This window comes from Leopardus geoffroyi, chromosome A2, assembly GCF_018350155.1.
Source record: "Leopardus geoffroyi isolate Oge1 chromosome A2, O.geoffroyi_Oge1_pat1.0, whole genome shotgun sequence".
NCBI lineage: Eukaryota > Metazoa > Chordata > Mammalia > Carnivora > Felidae > Leopardus > Leopardus geoffroyi.
Window position 1 is genome coordinate 156,734,349 of NC_059331.1, and position 18,954 is coordinate 156,753,302.

General features: G+C 41.1%; 1 protein-coding gene across 4 annotated transcripts in view; it reads left to right on the forward strand.

The window, feature by feature from the left end:
* The window catches only part of MGAM (maltase-glucoamylase), a 97,527-nt gene that overhangs the window by 12,967 nt on the left and 65,606 nt on the right, over positions 1–18,954 (forward strand). For all 4 annotated transcript variants that reach the window (XM_045495947.1, XM_045495946.1, XM_045495944.1 and 1 more), the window contains exons 2-4: positions 8,438–8,564; positions 10,162–10,259; positions 17,916–18,036. In XM_045495947.1, the coding sequence (XP_045351903.1) occupies positions 8,438–8,564; positions 10,162–10,259; positions 17,916–18,036 (346 nt within the window). The remainder of the gene's footprint in view (positions 1–8,437; positions 8,565–10,161; positions 10,260–17,915; positions 18,037–18,954) is intronic.

Consider the following 18,954-nt stretch of genomic DNA (forward strand, 5'->3'; position numbering starts at 1 on the left):
AAGTAAGAGGGCATTATATTGACAAAGAGCAATTTCTTTTTATTTTTTTTAACGTTTATTTTTGTTTTGAGAGAGAGAGAGAGACAGACCTTGAGTGAGGGAGGGGTAGAGAGAGAGGGAAACACAGAATCCAAAGTAGGCTTCAAGCTCCGTGCTGTCAGTATAGAGCCTGACTCAGGACCCAAACTTGCAAACCATGACATCATGACCTGAGCTGAAGTCGGACGTTTAACCGACCAAGCCACCCAGTCGCCCCAATAAAGAGCAATTTCTCATCAGTGTATAGGAAGCGAATCCTCTTGTCATTTAACCCTTGGGTGAAGGACCGTGGAGAATGTGGAGCTTGCATGGGGACACACTGATTGGGTAGAGAACGAGGCTACAAGGCAGAATGAAACAGTAAGTTTCAGATTCCCGATCTGGGAGCGTTAGATTGAGGCCTGAGGGAAGAAGAACCGGGCTGTGCTTTTTGAGTGAAGCTAGCATGATTTACAAGACAGTGTGGGAGAGGAGCTGTGGATGTGGGTGCAGAAAGTGGGTCTTGAACGGACAAGACTGACACTTTGCCTCCCATTGTTTCTTCCTGACTTCGTGCACCTGTGTCTCAGGTAGTGAGTGACTCACCCAACACATGAGGCTCTACAGCGCTTAGCAGCTAGGAGGGTAGATCAGAAAGGGTTCATAAAGACAGGAGCCAGGAACACACATCTGCCATTTCGTGAAACACCGAGTGAGATGCGCTGCCACACTCACTGAAAGTGGGGTAAACGTATGTCTTAGGAACATCCTGCTTCTTACCCAGCACCCACTATCTTCTCTAAGGCAAATAATAACATAATGACATGTAATGCTTTGAAATGTGAAGTGTTTTTATTTGATTTTCACAATAAGAAAGTGATGATAGGTAATAATTACAATAGGTATTGTTAGTTTCACTTTTTACAGATAAGAAAACCAAGACTCAAGGGGCACCTGGGTGGCTCAGTCACTTAAGCGTCCGACTTCAGCTCAGGTCATGATCTCACGGTTTGTGGATTTGAGCCCCACATCGGATTCTGTGCTGGCAGCTCAGAGCCTGGAGCCGGCTTTGGATTCCGTGTCTCCCTCTCTTTCTGCCCCTTCCCTACTCACACTCTGTCTCTCTCTCCTTCAAAAATAAATTAGCATCAAAAAAAATTTCAAAGAAAACCGACTCAAGAGTATTAGGGAAATTCTTTTGACTATGACAGCAAGAAATGGTAGGGCAGGAAGTCAAGCTCCAGTATTCTCATGCCCTATTTAGCATGTTCTTTGTTCTGAGAAGGAGAACTTGGGGATAAGATGAAGGAAAATACTAATGAAATATTTAGCAGAGTAATCAACCAGAGAGTAAAATATTATTGATCAATAAGTATTGATTACGCAGATTCTACCAGTAGATACTTAAGGAAATAAAGAGGAAGAAGCAGGCATAATTTTTATGCCCTGGGACCTCACACTTTGAGGAAGAAAAGGAGAAGAAAAGGGTGTGTCTAAGGAAGTAGACACACCTTTGGGAAGAACACCTTTGGAAAACTTACGTGCTTGACCACAAATGAGCTGGGGGTAGAGAGGGTACATTGACATACTAGAGGTGTTTTGATGGGGTTGATAATTTCACAAGGGACCATCCATCCCCTAAGACTCCCTCCAAATGTGTTATTTGGTTTTTTGTTTTTACAGTCTCCAACTTAATATTTGTCCCATTTTTCACTGTCCTCAATTTATACCTGCCATTCCTCCTCCCACCCTATTAGATAGTGTCATATGATATTATTAAATACACTGATCAACTCAAAATTCCCAACGTGATTTTAAAACAGTAGTGGAGGGAACTGAATATCAAACTCATTTGGGGAACTTTTAAAACCTACCCAGAAAGGTTTAAGATGGTAGATGGATCATATGACTTTACCTGTTTTCCTTTCCAAACTTCCACTGATATTCTTATAAAGATGTACCAAATGGAATGAGTCTGTAACAAAATGGAAAAAGAAAAGCAGACATGACCATTGTGCTGGGTATAGCAGAGCAGAGACTATCTCAGCTCATAATCAGCCTGAGGAAAGGGGTCTGTAGAGTTGGAGGCAGTTCTGCACAGAGAGATCACTGGGCCCTGAGCTAAGAGTAGGGAGGATAGAGCAGCAGAGGGGTATAACCAGTGTTCAGCTACGGTTGGACTTAATAAACGGGCTGTGAAGAGCATTATCTTCCAGAAAGTGGATTTACTAATGTATGTTTTCCTTATAATGAGATGGTTTCCAGCTATTTCTTTTTATGTTTACAACTCATATGAAGGCTGTTATTCATATGAAAAATAGTTACAAAGGTCATATGGAGAGGGAATGGCTGTATATTCTGAAAAAAATCTTCCTAGAGATATTGATTACCTCTCCTTAATACTTCAAAAATGGTTGATTAAAAGAAACCTTACTTGGATCCTTTTGTAAAATAAATAACTGCATTCCAATTTATATTATTTTTTATATCCATTTCTTTCTTTTTCTTGTTTTCATTTGGATTCCTGTGGTTACTGGCAAGATTCCTGGGATGAAGGCGCATGGTTTCTCATTTTGTCCCTCCCTTATCCCTCAGGAAAGAGGAATGAGGTCCCTGAAGTGCACCTGTGATATAGAGTATCTTATAGTGTTGTTTCCACTCAGTCTTGCTCCTGAATCAGCAAATACTCATTTAGAGCACCTGCCAGGGGCATCCCATGAGGCACTGTGGAATTCTTCCCAACATTTTCCCCATCATAGAGCACAGAGAAAATGATGGTGGCATCATTAGGCTAACTGAAAGGGCTCTGGATTCCCAAAAGAGGCAACTGTCAACAGGAGAATGGCCCAGTCCTGGACTGTCTACCAGTGACCCCCCTTCCAACCTGTCAACAGAACCAGGGAGTCAGTATCTCTGACTGTCAGGCTGAGACAGATAACTCAGGGAGGGGTGAGATATTCTCACTCACTGGCCTCTAGCAGCTTAAAACTTAGGAGAGGAAGACAGATTGTCCTCAGAGTTATGAGTATAGATACAGATAGATTGCTTGGGAGCAAGAGAGGGAGGGAGGGTTAATTTTAAGTCCCAGAGGAGATGTTGTTTGAACTGAAGAAACACGATTCTTGTAAGTGAAGAAGATAGGGTTGGGGGAGGGTGTGGGTTTTGCTGTAGTCATGAAGAGAAGCATGCCTTTGGAGTATAGACTTAGAGTGAATTTCAGCTCTACTGTTTATCACTGCTGATAAGTTTTATACCTTTCTGACCTCTGTTTCATTGCTCATAAAATAGAGATGAATAATACCTGTATTTCAGGATTATAAAGGTGACTAGTAATGTTTGGAAAATACCTGGAATACAGAAGCCCCAAAACCTTAGCTAGAGTGATTATTAAGAGTTAGACTATAGGGGCGCCTGGGGGGCTCAGTCAGTTAAGCATCCGACTTCGGTTCAGGTCAGGATCTCATGGTTTTTGGGTTCAGGCACTGTCAGTGCTTGGGATGCTCTCTCTTTCCCTCCCTCTCTACCCCTCTCCTACTTACTCTCTCTCTCTCAAAATAAATACATAAACCTAAAAAAAAGATTTAGACTACAGATGATACCATTTCATCTTGTAAGTAACGGCAGCCATTACAAACTCATGAAGCCTCAAAACCGCTGGCCTTGCACATGGAGCAATTCATTCCTATAACTTAAGGGGATACAAGAAACTAGTTAGATCAATGAAACTCATTTTAGAAATTATTCTATCACACCATCGAATGTGACAATGGGTTTGTTCCCTGCTTCTATGTAGGATCTTACAGGGAAATTTCTTTTTCCATTCTGCGTGATGTATTGATTGTAACTCATCAGCTGCACTGTCTGTTGAGTGACACATTTCTGCATTATAGTATGGCTCTACAGAGTTTCTCATGCTTTTGAAGCAGTGCTGTATCTGTGTCTATAGATGTACATTCTCACCCAAAATGTGAAAGACAGAGTGTGCCCTTTACCTAAGAGGCAGTGAGGTCATAAGGACAATCCTTAAGGTGGAAGTCAGGATCCTTAATTGTGCCGTGGACTTGTCCTAAACCTTGGGAGTGTGTCATTTAAACACATAGACCCCCAGTCCTTTCACTGGTAAAATAGAAAATTAGCCTGGTCATTCTCATGTGTCAGTATTGTTGCAAATATAGAATGCAACATCCTGAGTAGGATGTTGCTGTCTTAGGTCAACAGATAGGACATTGCTGTGGTTCTCAAAACTTAGCTCAGCTAATGGCATGAAATGTCAAGCTTTCCCTTTCAAAGACAGCAAACATTATCTAATAAAATGCCATTGGAATTTTACACAAGTGGCCAAAAGATACGACTTAGTTAATGTTCAAGAGAGAATAACAAGGGAATGGTAGTAGCGGGTCAGAAGAAGGAGGTGGTAAATGCAGTGGCATCTGGGGTAACCCTGGGAAGAACGTGGAGTGGGTCACCGGGGAGTTATGTTCCTTGCTACTGATGGAGGGTAGTGCCACAGCTCAAGCCAGAATGAAAATTGTCCTTCACAAGGGACAAAGTCCCACAATGGAGGCACCGAGGGAAATTTCTAGAAAGGACTGCCTGCAAGGCATGATCCTCATCTGAACATGCACATGGTGTTTAGCTCCATGTCAGGAAAAAACCTTAAACGTGGTCTGTGCGTTTCTGGTCTAAGGGAACCTGCTCAGAGACCCAGTGACAGTGCCAGTCACAGTGGTTCCTGCTTTAACAGCTGCGAGTTCTTCCTTCCTTTAGTTCCTGTTTCGTTGTCAACATACTCACTCTTAGGAATGTGGTATTTTATTATTTATTTATTATTTATTATTATTATTATTTTTTAAATATATGAAATTTATTGTCAAATTGGTTTCCATACAACACCCAGTGCTCATCCCAAAAGATGCCCTCTTCAATACCCATCACCCAGCCTCCCCTCCCTCCCACCCGCCATCAACCCTCAGTTTGTTCTCATTTTTTAAGAGTCTCTTATGCTTTGGCTCTCTCCCACTCTAACCTCTCTCTCTTTTTTTTCCTTCCCCTCCCCCATGGGTTCCTGTTAAGTTTCTCAGGATCCACATAAGAGTGAACACATATGGTATCTGTCTTTCTCTGTATGGCTTATTTCACTTACCATCACACTCTCCAGTTCCGTCCACATTGCTACAAAGGGCCATATTTCATTCTTTGTCATTGCCACATAGTACTCCATTGTGTATATAAACCACAATTTCTTTATCCATTCATCAGTTGATGGACATTTAGACTCTTTCCATAATTTGGCTATTGTTGAGAGTGCTGCTATAAACATTGGGGTACAAGTGCCCCTGTGTATCAGTACTCCTGTATCCCTTGGGTAAATTCCTAGCAGTGCTACTGCTGGGTCATAGGGTAGGTTGTATTTTATGTTTTATTAGGACATTTGCCATGTTGCTGGGCTCCATATCTGGACCGATGGCGTCAGTATCTATCCTGAGAGTGGTTCAGCTGCTCTCAGGGCACAGGTCTGCCGTTATCTTCCCCTGGTATGACAAGGTTGAATGAGTGAGGATGACTTTGCCTAGTCCTCCCTTATTAGTGAGAGGATATTTCAAAGCCTACTTTATGCTCGATCTCTGAAGATGAAGGATAATGGATTCAGAGTTTGAATTCTATGAATCTTTAAGACACAAATTTTGACTTAAAATACTATCCATATTTAGCGCCCCAATAAGACCAGCTTCATGGTTGTCTCCAGCATGTAGTTTGTTTGGTAGGAAGCACTGAACTGGGGATCACAAGCTGCTGCCTCAGACTCCGCAGAGGGAGGGTACCATCTGTGCGGGAAGTTCTCTGGTAGGAAGTTCTGGAAGTTAGATGTATTGAGGAGAAGGACACTCAGTTCCAAGACAGCTTATAGTGGCCATCAATTGATAGGTATCAAGTCCTTTACGGTCTGGAAGGCAGTACCTTGAATCAAATCTGATGGAGATCAAGAGTGGATTGGAAGAAGGGGACAGGAATAGGTTGAAATGAGTTTTGAAGATCGAGGTTGTGGCAAGCTCAAGAATATTCTATTCGTGAGGGACCCACCAAGAGCTGCCAGGATAGGTACAATAGCCACAGAGAACTACATTCAGCTGTTTGGAAAATTTGGTTCTAGTCCTTGACCATGTGACTCTGAACAAGGCGCTTTGCTTACTGTGCCTTAGTTTATTTATGCATAAAACGAAGGGGCTTGAGTAGCTATTGGCTCCACTTCTAGTTTTTAACCTCATGGACACCATTTTTTAATATAGTTTGCCTAATAAAATGTGTTTATTACAGTTTATAAGCCTATAATAAGGTCACTGTTTCTGAAACATACTTGCATATCAGAATTATCTGTGGAGTTTTTTTTTTTTTTTTTTTTTAAATCAGGTATCTAGGCCTTAACCCCAGAGATTCCAAATGCTGAACATCTGCTTTAAACTGCTGGGCAAAATATTTTAATCCCTAGTGAGGATTTATAACAACTTTAGGCATAGGTAAATGTGTTCTTTCTGTATTTGTTTGAAATTGACCATTCTCCCTGGGAATTCAGAGATAGCCACCTGGTCAGGATGACCCATCAGTTATATTCAGTTGTAGAATTCAACAGCTCTCATCCAAACTGTGGTTTCTAAATATTGTTCCCACTGAAAAGAACAAAGTCTCTTCAGAGACATTTGATTTGAGACTGGGGGCAGGAAATGTGCAAAATGAGCCTAGGTCATCAGTCATAACAGAGACAAGGAAACTATTAAAGACTACCAGGAACCAACTTGAAGAGACTCCCACTGGGTAAAGATGAGGCAAAATGAGCATTGATGATAATAATATCAATGTGTTAGGATAGATGTGTTTCAATCCATGAGTTCATAAAAATATTGGACAAATATTCTCACTGGTCCTTTTTGGAGGTTGCTAGGGCAACAACTCCTTCTGAAAGCCAGGAAATAGAGTCAAATGTTGATACTACCTCTCCTATATGCACTGTACCTTTATGATCCAAGTAATAGATGAGGGGAAATTTCTCTCTACAGTAATATTTTATCCAGTACACAAAGAATGGTAGAATTGTAGTATCATTGTCACAACTAATTGAATAATGGATCTAAGAAATGCTCACCAATGGCTATTAATATGACAAAAGGAGAATCTGTTAGATTTTATGTGTCTCCTGCTGTGAGCCATTCTTGCCAGAAAATCAAACCTGTATCTGGTCAAAACTCTAAATCTGATCATTAATTTACAGGAAATATAAGAGTAGAGAAACATGTTAGTTTACGGATGCAATCTACAAAATCCAGATTGTGGGGAAATCAACAGAACAAACCTGTTGATTAAAAAACGTTTAGCAGACACAAACCAATTACAATATATAAATCTTGCTTGCATCCTGATGACAGTAGAACAAATTATAAAATATCACACAAGGAAGGAAATTTCAACATTGACTAGATATTTGCTGATTAAGGAATTATTTTTAAAATATTTTTGGTATAACAACAGTAAGTTATTTAGCTTTCATGAAATTTATTTGTAATGCTTAAATATTTTTTTTTTTTTAATTTTTTTTTTTTTCAACATTTATTCATTTTTGGGACAGAGAGAGACAGAGCATGAACGGGGGAGGGGCAGAGAGAGAGGGAGACACAGAATCGGAAACAGGCTCCAAGCTCTGAGCCATCAGCCCAGAGCCCGACGCGGGGCTCGAACTCACGGACCGCGAGATCGTGACCTGGCTGAAGTCGGACGCTTAACCGACTGCGCCACCCAGGCGCCCCAATGCTTAAATATTAAAGAAAAAATTTTTAATTAATCTCTACACCCATCATGGGGCTCAAACTCACAACGCCGAGATCAAGAGTCTCACGTGCCACCAACTGAGCTAGCCAGGTGCCCCAATACTTAGATATTTTCAGATTAAAAGCCATCTAAGGAAGATTTGCTTCAAAATAATCCTGAGTTAGGGAGAGAAGTAACTGGAAATAAAGACAAAATGAGATTGGCCATGATTTGATCACTTTTTTTAACATTTATTTATTTTTGAGACAGAGAGAGACAGAGCATGAGTAGGGGAGGGGCAGAGAGAGAGAGAAAGGGAGACACAGAATCCGAAGTAGGTTCCAGGCTCAGAGCTGTCAGCACAGAGCCTGATGTGGGGCTTAAACTCCATGAACTGGGAGATCATGACCTGAGCCGAAGTCAGACACTTAACCAACTGAGCCACCCAGGCACCCCTGAATCGGTCATTTTTAATCCAGGTGATGGGTACATCCATAAGGGTTTGTGAGTTACTCATATTATTTATGTTAGATTTAGATTTGAGCTTTGCCATTAAAAAATTACCAGCTGTATATTAAATAAAACTCAAATCTTAAATTCCCCCCTCTCCTTATTTTTGTAGATGGCAAGAAAGAAGTTGAAATATTTCACGAGTTTGGAGCTTATGCTCAGTGTTCTTCTGCTTGTGGTGTTTATCATCACTATTCCTCTGTTCGTGCTTTCAGCCATGGATTCTTCAGAATCTAAAGGTAACAAGGAACTCTGGTGTTCTCCCTCCGTGCGTTCGTTGCCCTTGTCAGAGCAGTAACCTCATAAATGGCAGGGAAGTGATGCTCTCCTATACACTGGTGTGAGTATGTGTGAGTGTGTGAGTTTGTGTGTGTGTGGGGGGGAGGGGGATGTGATATGTGCCTCGGTGAGTCCCTGACTGAAACTGTGGCAGCCACTTAGGTATTCTCTGTAGGCCTAAGGTGATACTTTTATTTCCCAGTTAATGCAGTGCAGGATTCCACAGCTGACTCTTGAAATAAATTTACTGAATTGCATTGAATAATTCTAACTTTGTTAACAATATTAATTCACCCTTATTAACTAATTACCCCTTATGTGAAAGGCAATTGGGTAAGTATATAATCAATTAAAATATTTTAGGCCAAAGTTCTGTTCTTTAAAAAATAACAACTACCAGAGTTATTTAATTAAAAGTTTGTTGAGCTGTCTTACTCTGAAAGAGGGGCTGGAGTGTGCTGAGTGGTTCATCTAGGAACAGCTTCTATGAACCAAGTGATGAAAGGTTAGTCTGTGGCTAGAAGACTTCTCTGCCCCTCCTACCTCCATCCCAGCCCTGACAATTTCTACTTTTGTGGGGAGTTAGAGCAAATGATCTCAAAGGTTGTTCAACTCTTAAGATCCTGTGATCTCGAAGATGGAACCAAAATCCTTATGCAGAAACTGGCACAATGGAGTTCTCTTAATCCACCACTTTTGAATTGGAAAAGAAATGAAAGCTAGTGGAAAGCCTCACTGTTTTGTCTTAATGTCCTTATTAACATTGTAGTGACCTAAATAAATCTCACTTCCTTATTTTAGAATGCAATAAGTGTGTCTTTTTTTATTTGACTGAGTTTTAAATCTGAATCAAGGCACTTGGGCAGATCCTAACTGCCAGTTTTTAGATTGGTGGCCTCCCTTTACATTTTTTGTCATAGGAGGCTTTTATATTTACAGAAGTATGTCACCACTCAGAAGTATTCTCTGTTGAGGGAATGAACACCCATTGACTGAGCCACCAGTATTGAGGTTATGATGATTAGGGCAGTGACATTCAAGACAACCACATACACTGGACATGTCCTGTGTGCAAACCTATTGTTTGCACAGCCGCTGGGGGTGAAAATAAAGGACCAGAGCAGTCTGCAGATGTTTCTGTTCAGGGGCAGATACTTAATACTTTAGATTTTGCAGGCCATACGGTCTCTGCCAAAACTACTTAATTTTGCCATGGTAGCTCAAAAGCAGATAGAGATGATACATTAAAAAATGGGTGTGGTTGTGTTGCAGCAATACTTTATTTAAAAATCAGGCTGTGACCTGATTTGGCCCACAGGCTATAGCCTCCTAACTCCCAGACTGCAGAAGGTGGATTTGGTTCTTAGTAAATACAGTCAGCTAGAACAAAATGAAGCTTTCTAAAGTGAAAGTGTACATTCCAAGGACATCGACGTGAAGCCCAATCAGTAGCGGAGTTCATACCATTGGAGGCGTTGAGAACTGTGACGATACTGAATGCCTGTGATATTAGGTCTGTCTGATGGTCATTTTATGTTTGTTTGTGGGATATCCCAGATCCTGGGACAACGAGTACCACCCCGGGTTCTGCTGAGTGCCCAGTGGTCAATGAAGTGGAACGGATAAACTGCATCCCTGACCAGCCACCAACAAAGGTTTGAATTATGGATCTTGTTTGCACTTAAGAGTTTATGCCAGTGGGTAGTTTCTGTTGTTGTTTATTTTTGTTGTTTTGTTTGCTCGTTATCTGTGTGTCGCTCGCAGAGAATTGCTTACATTGTAGCTACTGGTGCCTCAGGCAAATGAATCCTGTATCCATGCTTGTATGGCCGTACAGCTTTGGGAGAGGAAGAGCTAGAAAATTCCTTTGTGTTGACAGATTAAGTTAAATATGAATTTCAGATAAACCATGAATGCATTTTTTGTATAAGGATGTCCCATGCAAGATTTGGGACTTATTTATACTAAAAATAGATTTGTCTTTTTTCTGGGCAGCACTACTTGGTCACTGGCTCTCTCTCTCTCTCTCTCTTACTGCCTCTGTTTCTCGCCTTTTCTCTGTCTCTCTTTCTCCTGTCATGATTCCGAAAGGTTATCTAGGATCTACAATAAAAAGTCATACACATGCGTAAAACATTATTATTTTTTTTTTAATTTTTTTTTTCAACGTTTATTTTTGGGACAGAGAGAGACAGAGCATGAACGGGGGAGGGGCAGAGAGAGAGGGAGACACAGAATCGGAAACAGGCTCCAGGCTCTGAGCCATCAGCCCAGAGCCCGACGCGGGGCTCGAACTCACGGACCGCGAGATCGTGACCTGGCTGAAGTCGGACGCTTAACCGACTGCGCCACCCAGGCGCCCCGTAAAACATTATTTAAAATAAGGACCAAGTTTTAAGAGCCATGTTTGGGATGGCTGAAAACAAATACCAGGGTAAGATAGTGCTGGCATCTCAGTATTTACCTTGGGGCAGTATTTCTTGATCATCTGCTGAAGTCCTGTTGAATATTATGATTATAAAATTCATTGTATACACTGCGTCAGTCGCTTTTCACATTGAGAATGAATGACAGCCAAATGCAGCCATCTGAATGAAGTCCACTGATGTCAAACGGCACATTTGTATCGGACACAGATAGGATGCCCGCTGCATGTGATGCCTGGGCATGTGGCACTCTCACGTATGTCTGTCCAGCCATCCTGTTGTTTGTACACTGGGATAATCTATGATGCTCTTGAGAATGGTTGTTTTGGTTTATCTGAAAGTCCTAGTACCAAAAGACATTTTTCTTTTCTATTTTTTTTCTCTCACACTTCTGGAGGCTAGAAGTCCCAAGTCAAGATGCTGGCAAGGTTGGTTCCTTTTGAGGGCTCTCAGGAAGAAGCTGTCCGTGCCTGTCTCCTAGCCTCTGGTGGTGGTGGTCAATCCTTAGCATTCCTTGGCTTGTAACTACATCACTCCAATTCTGTCTCTGTCTTCACATGGCTTCTCCCTGTGTGTGTGTCTGTGCTCAAATTTCCCATTTCAAAAATACTTGGCATATTGGATTAAGAGCTTAATCTACTCCAATATGATCTCACCTTAACTAATTACATCCGCAACAATCCTATTTCCAAATAAGGTCACAAGATGAAGTAGTAAGGATCAGGACTCCAACGTGTCTTTTTTGACGACATAATTCAGCCTATAACATGGCAAAGTCACGTACATGGGAACTATGGAAAGTGGGAATTGTTACAACTTGAGCCTTTGGTGTTGACTGATTGGGCGTAGATGCTGAGTCAGTGAGAAGCAACACAGCATAGAAACCGACGAGATCAGCCATAAGATGTGATGGACTGGGGTTGAGGGGAGTGGGAAGTTAAGGCAGAGAAGGGAACCAGAGCCAGATAAGTAGCTTGGCCTAGAGAAGATGTCTAAGATTGGAGCGGAGTGATGGGATAAAACTAGTCAGGAAGTCCAGATGCTGTGTTGAAGGCAAGAGAGAGATCCAATCTGGTAGATAGCTCAGGATCAGGAGATCCCCTGGACAGGACAATGCAATGTTCTGCCCAGCTGTCACAGCACTGAAGGGCAGCAGCCTGGACAGCAAGCCTGCTAAGGTAGGAAATAATTCCAGTTAGGCCAACCTCCCTTACCAAGACTATCATAGTGTTCAGTCCCCTTCATCTGGCATCTTGCCCTGGCTGAAATGACCTTGACCTTCTCTTGGATTAGTGAAGAGAGTTGCCTGCTGGGAGTAGGAAGAAATGAAGCTGAACAGAAAAGGCTGATTTAAATTTTAGAAGACCTTGGAACTCAGATAGAGGAAGTTGAGTTTTGACATGATATACAGTAGCTGGGAGCCACGAACCACTTCAGGCTGAATGGAATCATGTCATGAGAAACAAAGAAAAAAATGTAAAATGCAGGAATAAAGGAAAAAGAAGATATCAGGGATAAAGAAGAACCAGAGCACTCTGGTAGAGGGCCACGTGTCATAAAGTTCAGCATTTGGGTGATAGGTTCAATTAAACTAAATATTTTTCTTCTCATGCGTTCTTGTCGAAGAGAGAAGCCGCGTAAATAAATAACTGGAATATAAAACAACAGATCATAAGATACAAAAGAAATATGATGAGGACCACGGAATAGAATAGATTATTATAAAGGAGAAGGTGACAATATGGAATTAAAGATGAGTAAGATTTTGACACACGTGGGAGGAAGGCAAAGTGAATTCGAGATAGAAGAGGCATGTAAACAAAGTAACGGAAGAGGAAATTGTGGGGCACACACGTGGCATATCAAATGGTCCAGTATGGCCGAGATACGGGGTGGGTGCCAGGGAGAAGATAATGCCTGAGACTGGAAGGTAGAGTAGAGCTTGATGAGAGAGGACCATGAATGTGCTGCTTTGTTCATAGGAATGGGAAGTTGTGAGCTAGATAGGCTGCACCTAAGCAGGATGTTTGGCACACTACGTTCGCAGAAAGTTGACCCACACCCATTCACTCGACCCCGTTACACTGTGCTAGAAGCCTCATTGCTCGGAAGCCCACTAGAAGACGAAGGCCTCCTAAGTCCGTTCCCTCTCCTACAACACCCCAGCTTGTCATTGGTTCTTGAACTTTGGATGTCATTACTGCCTCAGGAATGTTTCTTTGGTGTTTTATTATAAAAACTTTTAACAAATTCTGGGGTATCAAGATTATAGCTCAATAAAATGAACTTTGCCTTTTTCTATATATTGTGCTCAACCAAAATAATCCATGACCTTGGCATTCATTTCTTGGCCCACTCCTCTTTAGCTCAGCTGGAGAAAAATGCTCTGGGAGTATTTTCAATGGTCTGTTTTTTCATAGGAGGTATATCTTTGGTATTTTGTTGCATGTTTTAAGTATCCTCGTGACAATATGCTGCTCCGCACTGTTGTTGACAGGCCGAGTCTATGGATAATGATGTATTTGTATAATGTACAAATTAAAGGGAAGTATATGGCTGTATGGAGGAAAGAAATTATGAAATTATGAATATGACACCAGACTAGCAGAAGCTTCCAGTGTTGAGGCCATTGCTGTACCATTTTATCGCTCCTATCTCTTTCTCTCCCCCAGGGTTACTTATAAAGAACTAATAGTAGATTTCCCTTCAGATGATTCTTTGTTGTAGACCCCCTTGTTTCTCATTCCCAATAACGAGAGGGAATCCTAGGAATCTATTTGTGAAACCACATGGAGTACTCTTGGGAGACATTTTGGGAGAGAATGAGCTCCAGGAGACCCATCCGTGAGTCTCAGAGGAAAAAAAATGCTACCTAGTCAGTATTATGTCTGGAAATCATGATAATTTGGCTTTATTCTTTTTTTTTTTTAATTCTTTTATGTTTATTTTTGAGAGAGAGAGAGACAGAGACAGAGCATGAGCAGGGGATGGGGAAAGAGAGAGAAAGGGAGAAACAGAATCCGAAGCAGGCCAGACTCTGAGCTGTCAGCACAGAGCCCAAGGTAGGGCTCGAACCCATGAACCATGAAATCATGACTTGAGCCAAAGTTGGGAGCTTAACTGACTGAGCCACCCAGGTGCCCCTTGGGTTTCTTCTTTTCCACCTTACAAAGTGTCTTTTTTTTCTTGGCCTATTGTGTTGTTGAGACCTTCAATATACTTTTAATTCTAGAAGTCACCTAATATTTTTTTTTTTAACGGGAACGTTTCTGACATTTTCCCATTTAGTAACATGCTTATTGTAGTTTTTTGATAGATACCCATTATCCAACTGAGGAAGTTACTTTTTACTCCAGTTTGCTAAGAATTTTATCATGAAGAGCTGGTGAATGTAAATGACTATAAGGTGTACTTTCTTTAATAAGTTATTGTGGTGAATTACAAAAGTGGATTTTCTAATATCAAAAGATCTGTGTATTTCTAGAAGGAACACTACTTGGTCATTACTTAATATATTGCTAAGTTCTGTTTTTAATGCTGTGTGTCCTTTTTCTTTTAGGCTTTTGCATTTGTGTTTATGGATACAGCTGGGCCCTAGTTTTCCTTTTTCTTTCATGTCTAAATTAGGTGTAAAATATCTCCTTCTTTGTTTCTTTTCTTGCTTTTTTTTAAAGACTACTTTTTTATGTTTATTTATTTTTGAGGAGGGGAGGGGCGGGGGGTGGGCAGAGGACCTGAAGTGCAAGCTCTGTGCTGCCAGCAGAGATCCCGATGTGGGGCTCAAACTCACAAACGGTGAGATCATGACCTGAGCCAAAGTCAGATGCTTAACTGATGGAGCCACCTGGGCGCTCCATTCGCTCACTCTTTTAATTGTTAAGAAACATCGAGTTTGGGGGACACCTCAGTGAGGACTTGGGTAGAGCAGAGCTTGATCCGGTCTTAAACAGTCCTCAGCATCTGGTTTCTCACCATCTCTGAGTCAACCTCAGTTCTCTTCGTGTTGGTACAGGAGCCTGTATATATCCATCATGTAAAAAGCAAAATAAGTGGAAACATCTTTACTTTTTTTGTGTACTTTGTCCATTAATTACTGAGGAGGCTCTTTAAAAATATTCCATCTTGTACTATCTTCTTCAGTTTTGCCTCGTTAGAGTCTTTAAAACCTTTCTGTACATATGTTCTGTAAATATGTGAAAAAACTTCTGCGCATATCAAGTTTGTGATGTCATATCTCCCTGGAGCCTTTTGTCATTATTTAGTGACTCTGTCTCCCTAATGGTGCAATTTTACTTGAGGCCTATTTGTCAGGTGTTGCTAAAGTGACACTAGCTTTTGGTTAGCATCCTACTCACATAACCTATTTCTGCCTCTTTTATGTACTTTTGTGAGCTTAAATTTTAGGTGTGGCATTTCAGCTGAATTGATTTCTAAGCAGTCATCGCTGAATTTATTTCTGTAAATTTAATCTATTTTTGTCTTTTAAGTTAAGTTTTTAAAACACATGATATTTGACCTAACCCATTTTTTCCTAAGGTCTCATTTTGTGTTTTGCATTGGTTCTGTTTCTCTCTGTCCTGCTCCCTACCCGTTCCCCACCCCACCCCCCACCTGCATGTTTTCTTTCCTTAGTTTTTGCATCGAGGATTTTTTTCCCCTGAGCTTTAAATTCTGTATTGGAAGTTACACGTGTTTTATTATTTTGTCAGTGCCTCTTAAACTTAAATCCTCACATCCAAGTTAAAGGACATTCGTGTCTTTGATCTAATTCTTCTTTTTAGGGTTCTTCAATCCTATTCACATCATCAGTTTTCATAGCTTCTCTTTACAACTATTTTCCGAGGTTTTACATCCTTTCTACTCTCTTATTTATGTGCATCAGGCTTCTCTTTCTGCTTCTCGTGACTGCTTGGTTCCACTGCAGGAACTGCCATTTTCAAGTTGGCCAACAGAGACTGTTCACTTTTCTGGCTACTGCAGCCAATTCTTTGATCTTTACCCTTTCCAGTTCAATGAAGACGTTATTAAGCGCTGGGAAGCATGCAAAAACCATTCTGTTTAACGCCCTTTTCAGCACCTTTCTCTTTTCCTGATGCACCGAGGCTTCATCTGAGTGGACTTGGAAAGGAAAAAACAAAAACTATTGATGGAAGTTGGGTTTGCAGTGAAACCCGATCCCATAGCATACTGTCTGCAGATAGACACCATTTTCCCTTCCTTAAATTGGTATCCACATAAAAATAAGCCTGGGGACTCCTGGGTGGCTCAGTTGGTTAAGCATCCAACTTCTGCTAAGGTTATGATCTCATGGTTCCTGGGTTCAAGCACTGAGTTGGGCTCTCTGTGGTCAGCGCAGAGCTCGCTGCCGACCCTCCGTCTCCCTCTCTCTGCCCCTCCCCCACACTCTGTCTTTCTCTCAAAAGTAAATAAATACACTTAAAAAATTAGCATGTGATTAGATCTAATTGTTCATATATCTAAGCAAGTGCTTTTTGTCTTATCATTTGCAAAGCATGGCCATGTCCTCCTGGCAACGTGCTTAACAGAAACTCAACCCGGAGTATAGGAAAAAGGCAACGGATACCAGAGAACTAAGTTTTGGTCCTTGCCTTCTCAATAGCTAACTAAGTAACCTTTGGCAGGTCGGTTCACCTCTGTGAACCTCTGTCTGTCTGAGGTTCCTCATCTGTAAAATCTGTGTAGCGGGATGTATTAGTTATTTATTGCTTTGTGACATTATCCCCAAATTTAATGGCTTAACACAAAAACAATCTTTTCTCACATTTTTTTATGGTCACAAATCTGGCTTTGATGTGGCTGAGTGCCTTTGGCTCAAAGTCTTTTAGAAGACTGCAATCAAGGTGTCTGCTGGGGCTGTGGTGTAATACTTTTCAGGCTCATTCATGTGATTGTTGGAAGGATTGAGATCCTCCAGTGTTGCTGGATGAGAACCTCAGTTCCTAGCAGGCCATTGGCCAGAGACCTCCCTTAGTTCCTTCCCGTGTGGTTCCATCCACAATACATCTCGCCTCCCCAGAGTGAGGGCTCCAGTAGAGCAAGGGAAAGAGAGCAAGCAAGACAGGAGACATCATCTTTCTGTAATCTAATATTAGAAGCAATATCCCATTATTTTTGTGTTATTCTATTAGTTACAAGTCACTAGGTCTAGTTCACACTCAAGAGGAAGAGGTTTCTTTGTACTTGTTTATAGTTAACTTGGTTGCTTCTCTCAAATAAATTAGTTGAAGTGAGAAAGGGATTGTATTCATTTTAGTCTCCACTGGATTCTGTCTTTAATTGTGGTATAAGGCAGGCACTTTTCTTAACTAAAAATTAGACTGTATTTGGGTTTCAAGGAACAATTACTTTCTACCTTTGGGGATGTTGAGAGATTATCTATCTATCTATCTATCTATTATCTATCTTTCTATCCATATACATCACACACACACACACACACACACACACACACACAATAGATGTGTTTAAAAGTCAGAGAAAACTGATTTGATTTCAAAGCTTCTGAATAAAGCAAGGTCCTTTTTCTGAAAAAACAAAACCAGTATAAATGAAGCTTCATTTGTAATTTTGGGTTACTGGTGATATACCTATATTGTAGTTTAGGATATTTAAATAAATTTATCAGTTTTGTTGTGATGGCAGATATGGGACTGCATTGCATTCCCTATATCATTATATAATAACACTAGCAGGATAGGACATTGGCCATAAAAATTAGTCTTTGAGTACAAGGTGTGCATTGACTGAGATATGGCACAATGTCTCTAAATATCATTGTAAAACGAGGTTAATGATACCACAAGCTCAAATTTTATTTGTAAGTGATAATGTTCTATAAATTACTTGACAAATCTCTTATTTTAGGCCACATGTGATCAGCGTGGGTGCTGCTGGAGACCGCAGGGGACCATAAGTGTGCCCTGGTGCTACTATTCTAAAAGCCATGGTTATCAAATGGAGGGTGACCTTGTAAAAACAAATGCAGGTAAGCCAGACAATGAGGCAGGAGCTCCAGATCCTCTGGAGGTTGGCTCTGTTTGCAGCAAAGGAAAGCCTTAGTAGCATGCAGAGTATCACCCTGCACAGCCACACGACTGCAGGTGACAGAAGGTGGGCACTACTCTAAGGCAAGAGCGACGATCTCTTTCGGCATCAAGAAAAAAAATCCATTCTTGGGAGTTAGAAGGCATGTTCTATTCCTGGCTCTACCTTTATGTCCCTTGGTAACCTTGTACAAACATTGTGAGCTCTTTGGCCCCCAAGTTTCTAACTTTTAAAGTTTGTTTGTTTGTTTGTTTGTTTAGAGACAGAGACAGCACGAGTGGGAAGGGGCAGAGAGAGGGAGAGAGAATTCCAAGCAGGCTCCGCACTGCCAGTACAGAGACAGACATAGGGCTTGAAACCATGAACTGCGAGATCATGACCTGAGCCAAAAATCAAGAGTCAGACGCTTAATGGACTAAGCCACCCAGGCACCCCCAAGTTTCTAACTTTTAAAGAGAGGGGTTTGAACTTAGTAACCTCTGAGACTGCTTGCAACTCTAATATAACATGATTTTGCTGATATGGAAACAATTCCAATTTCATACACATTTTATGTCAATGTCAATATTTATGAACTAAACACCTTCTCTTCTTTCTCCCACCCTAAAATGTAGGGATACTAATGAACATTCTGGAGGTTAACAGAGGGTGACTACTTTGGGGAGGCTCTTAGCATAAAGGTAGGGGCACGTTGCCCCTCCAAGGCTCTTGGCCTGATGGCCTTTACTAATAAGGTCTCAATTATCACCTACCTTATCACAGAACCTGGGACATGGCATCAGTGTATATGATCACCTGTAGAATGTAATGTATAATGTAATGTAACATGAGAATAACTGAGAATGAACAGAGTATATAT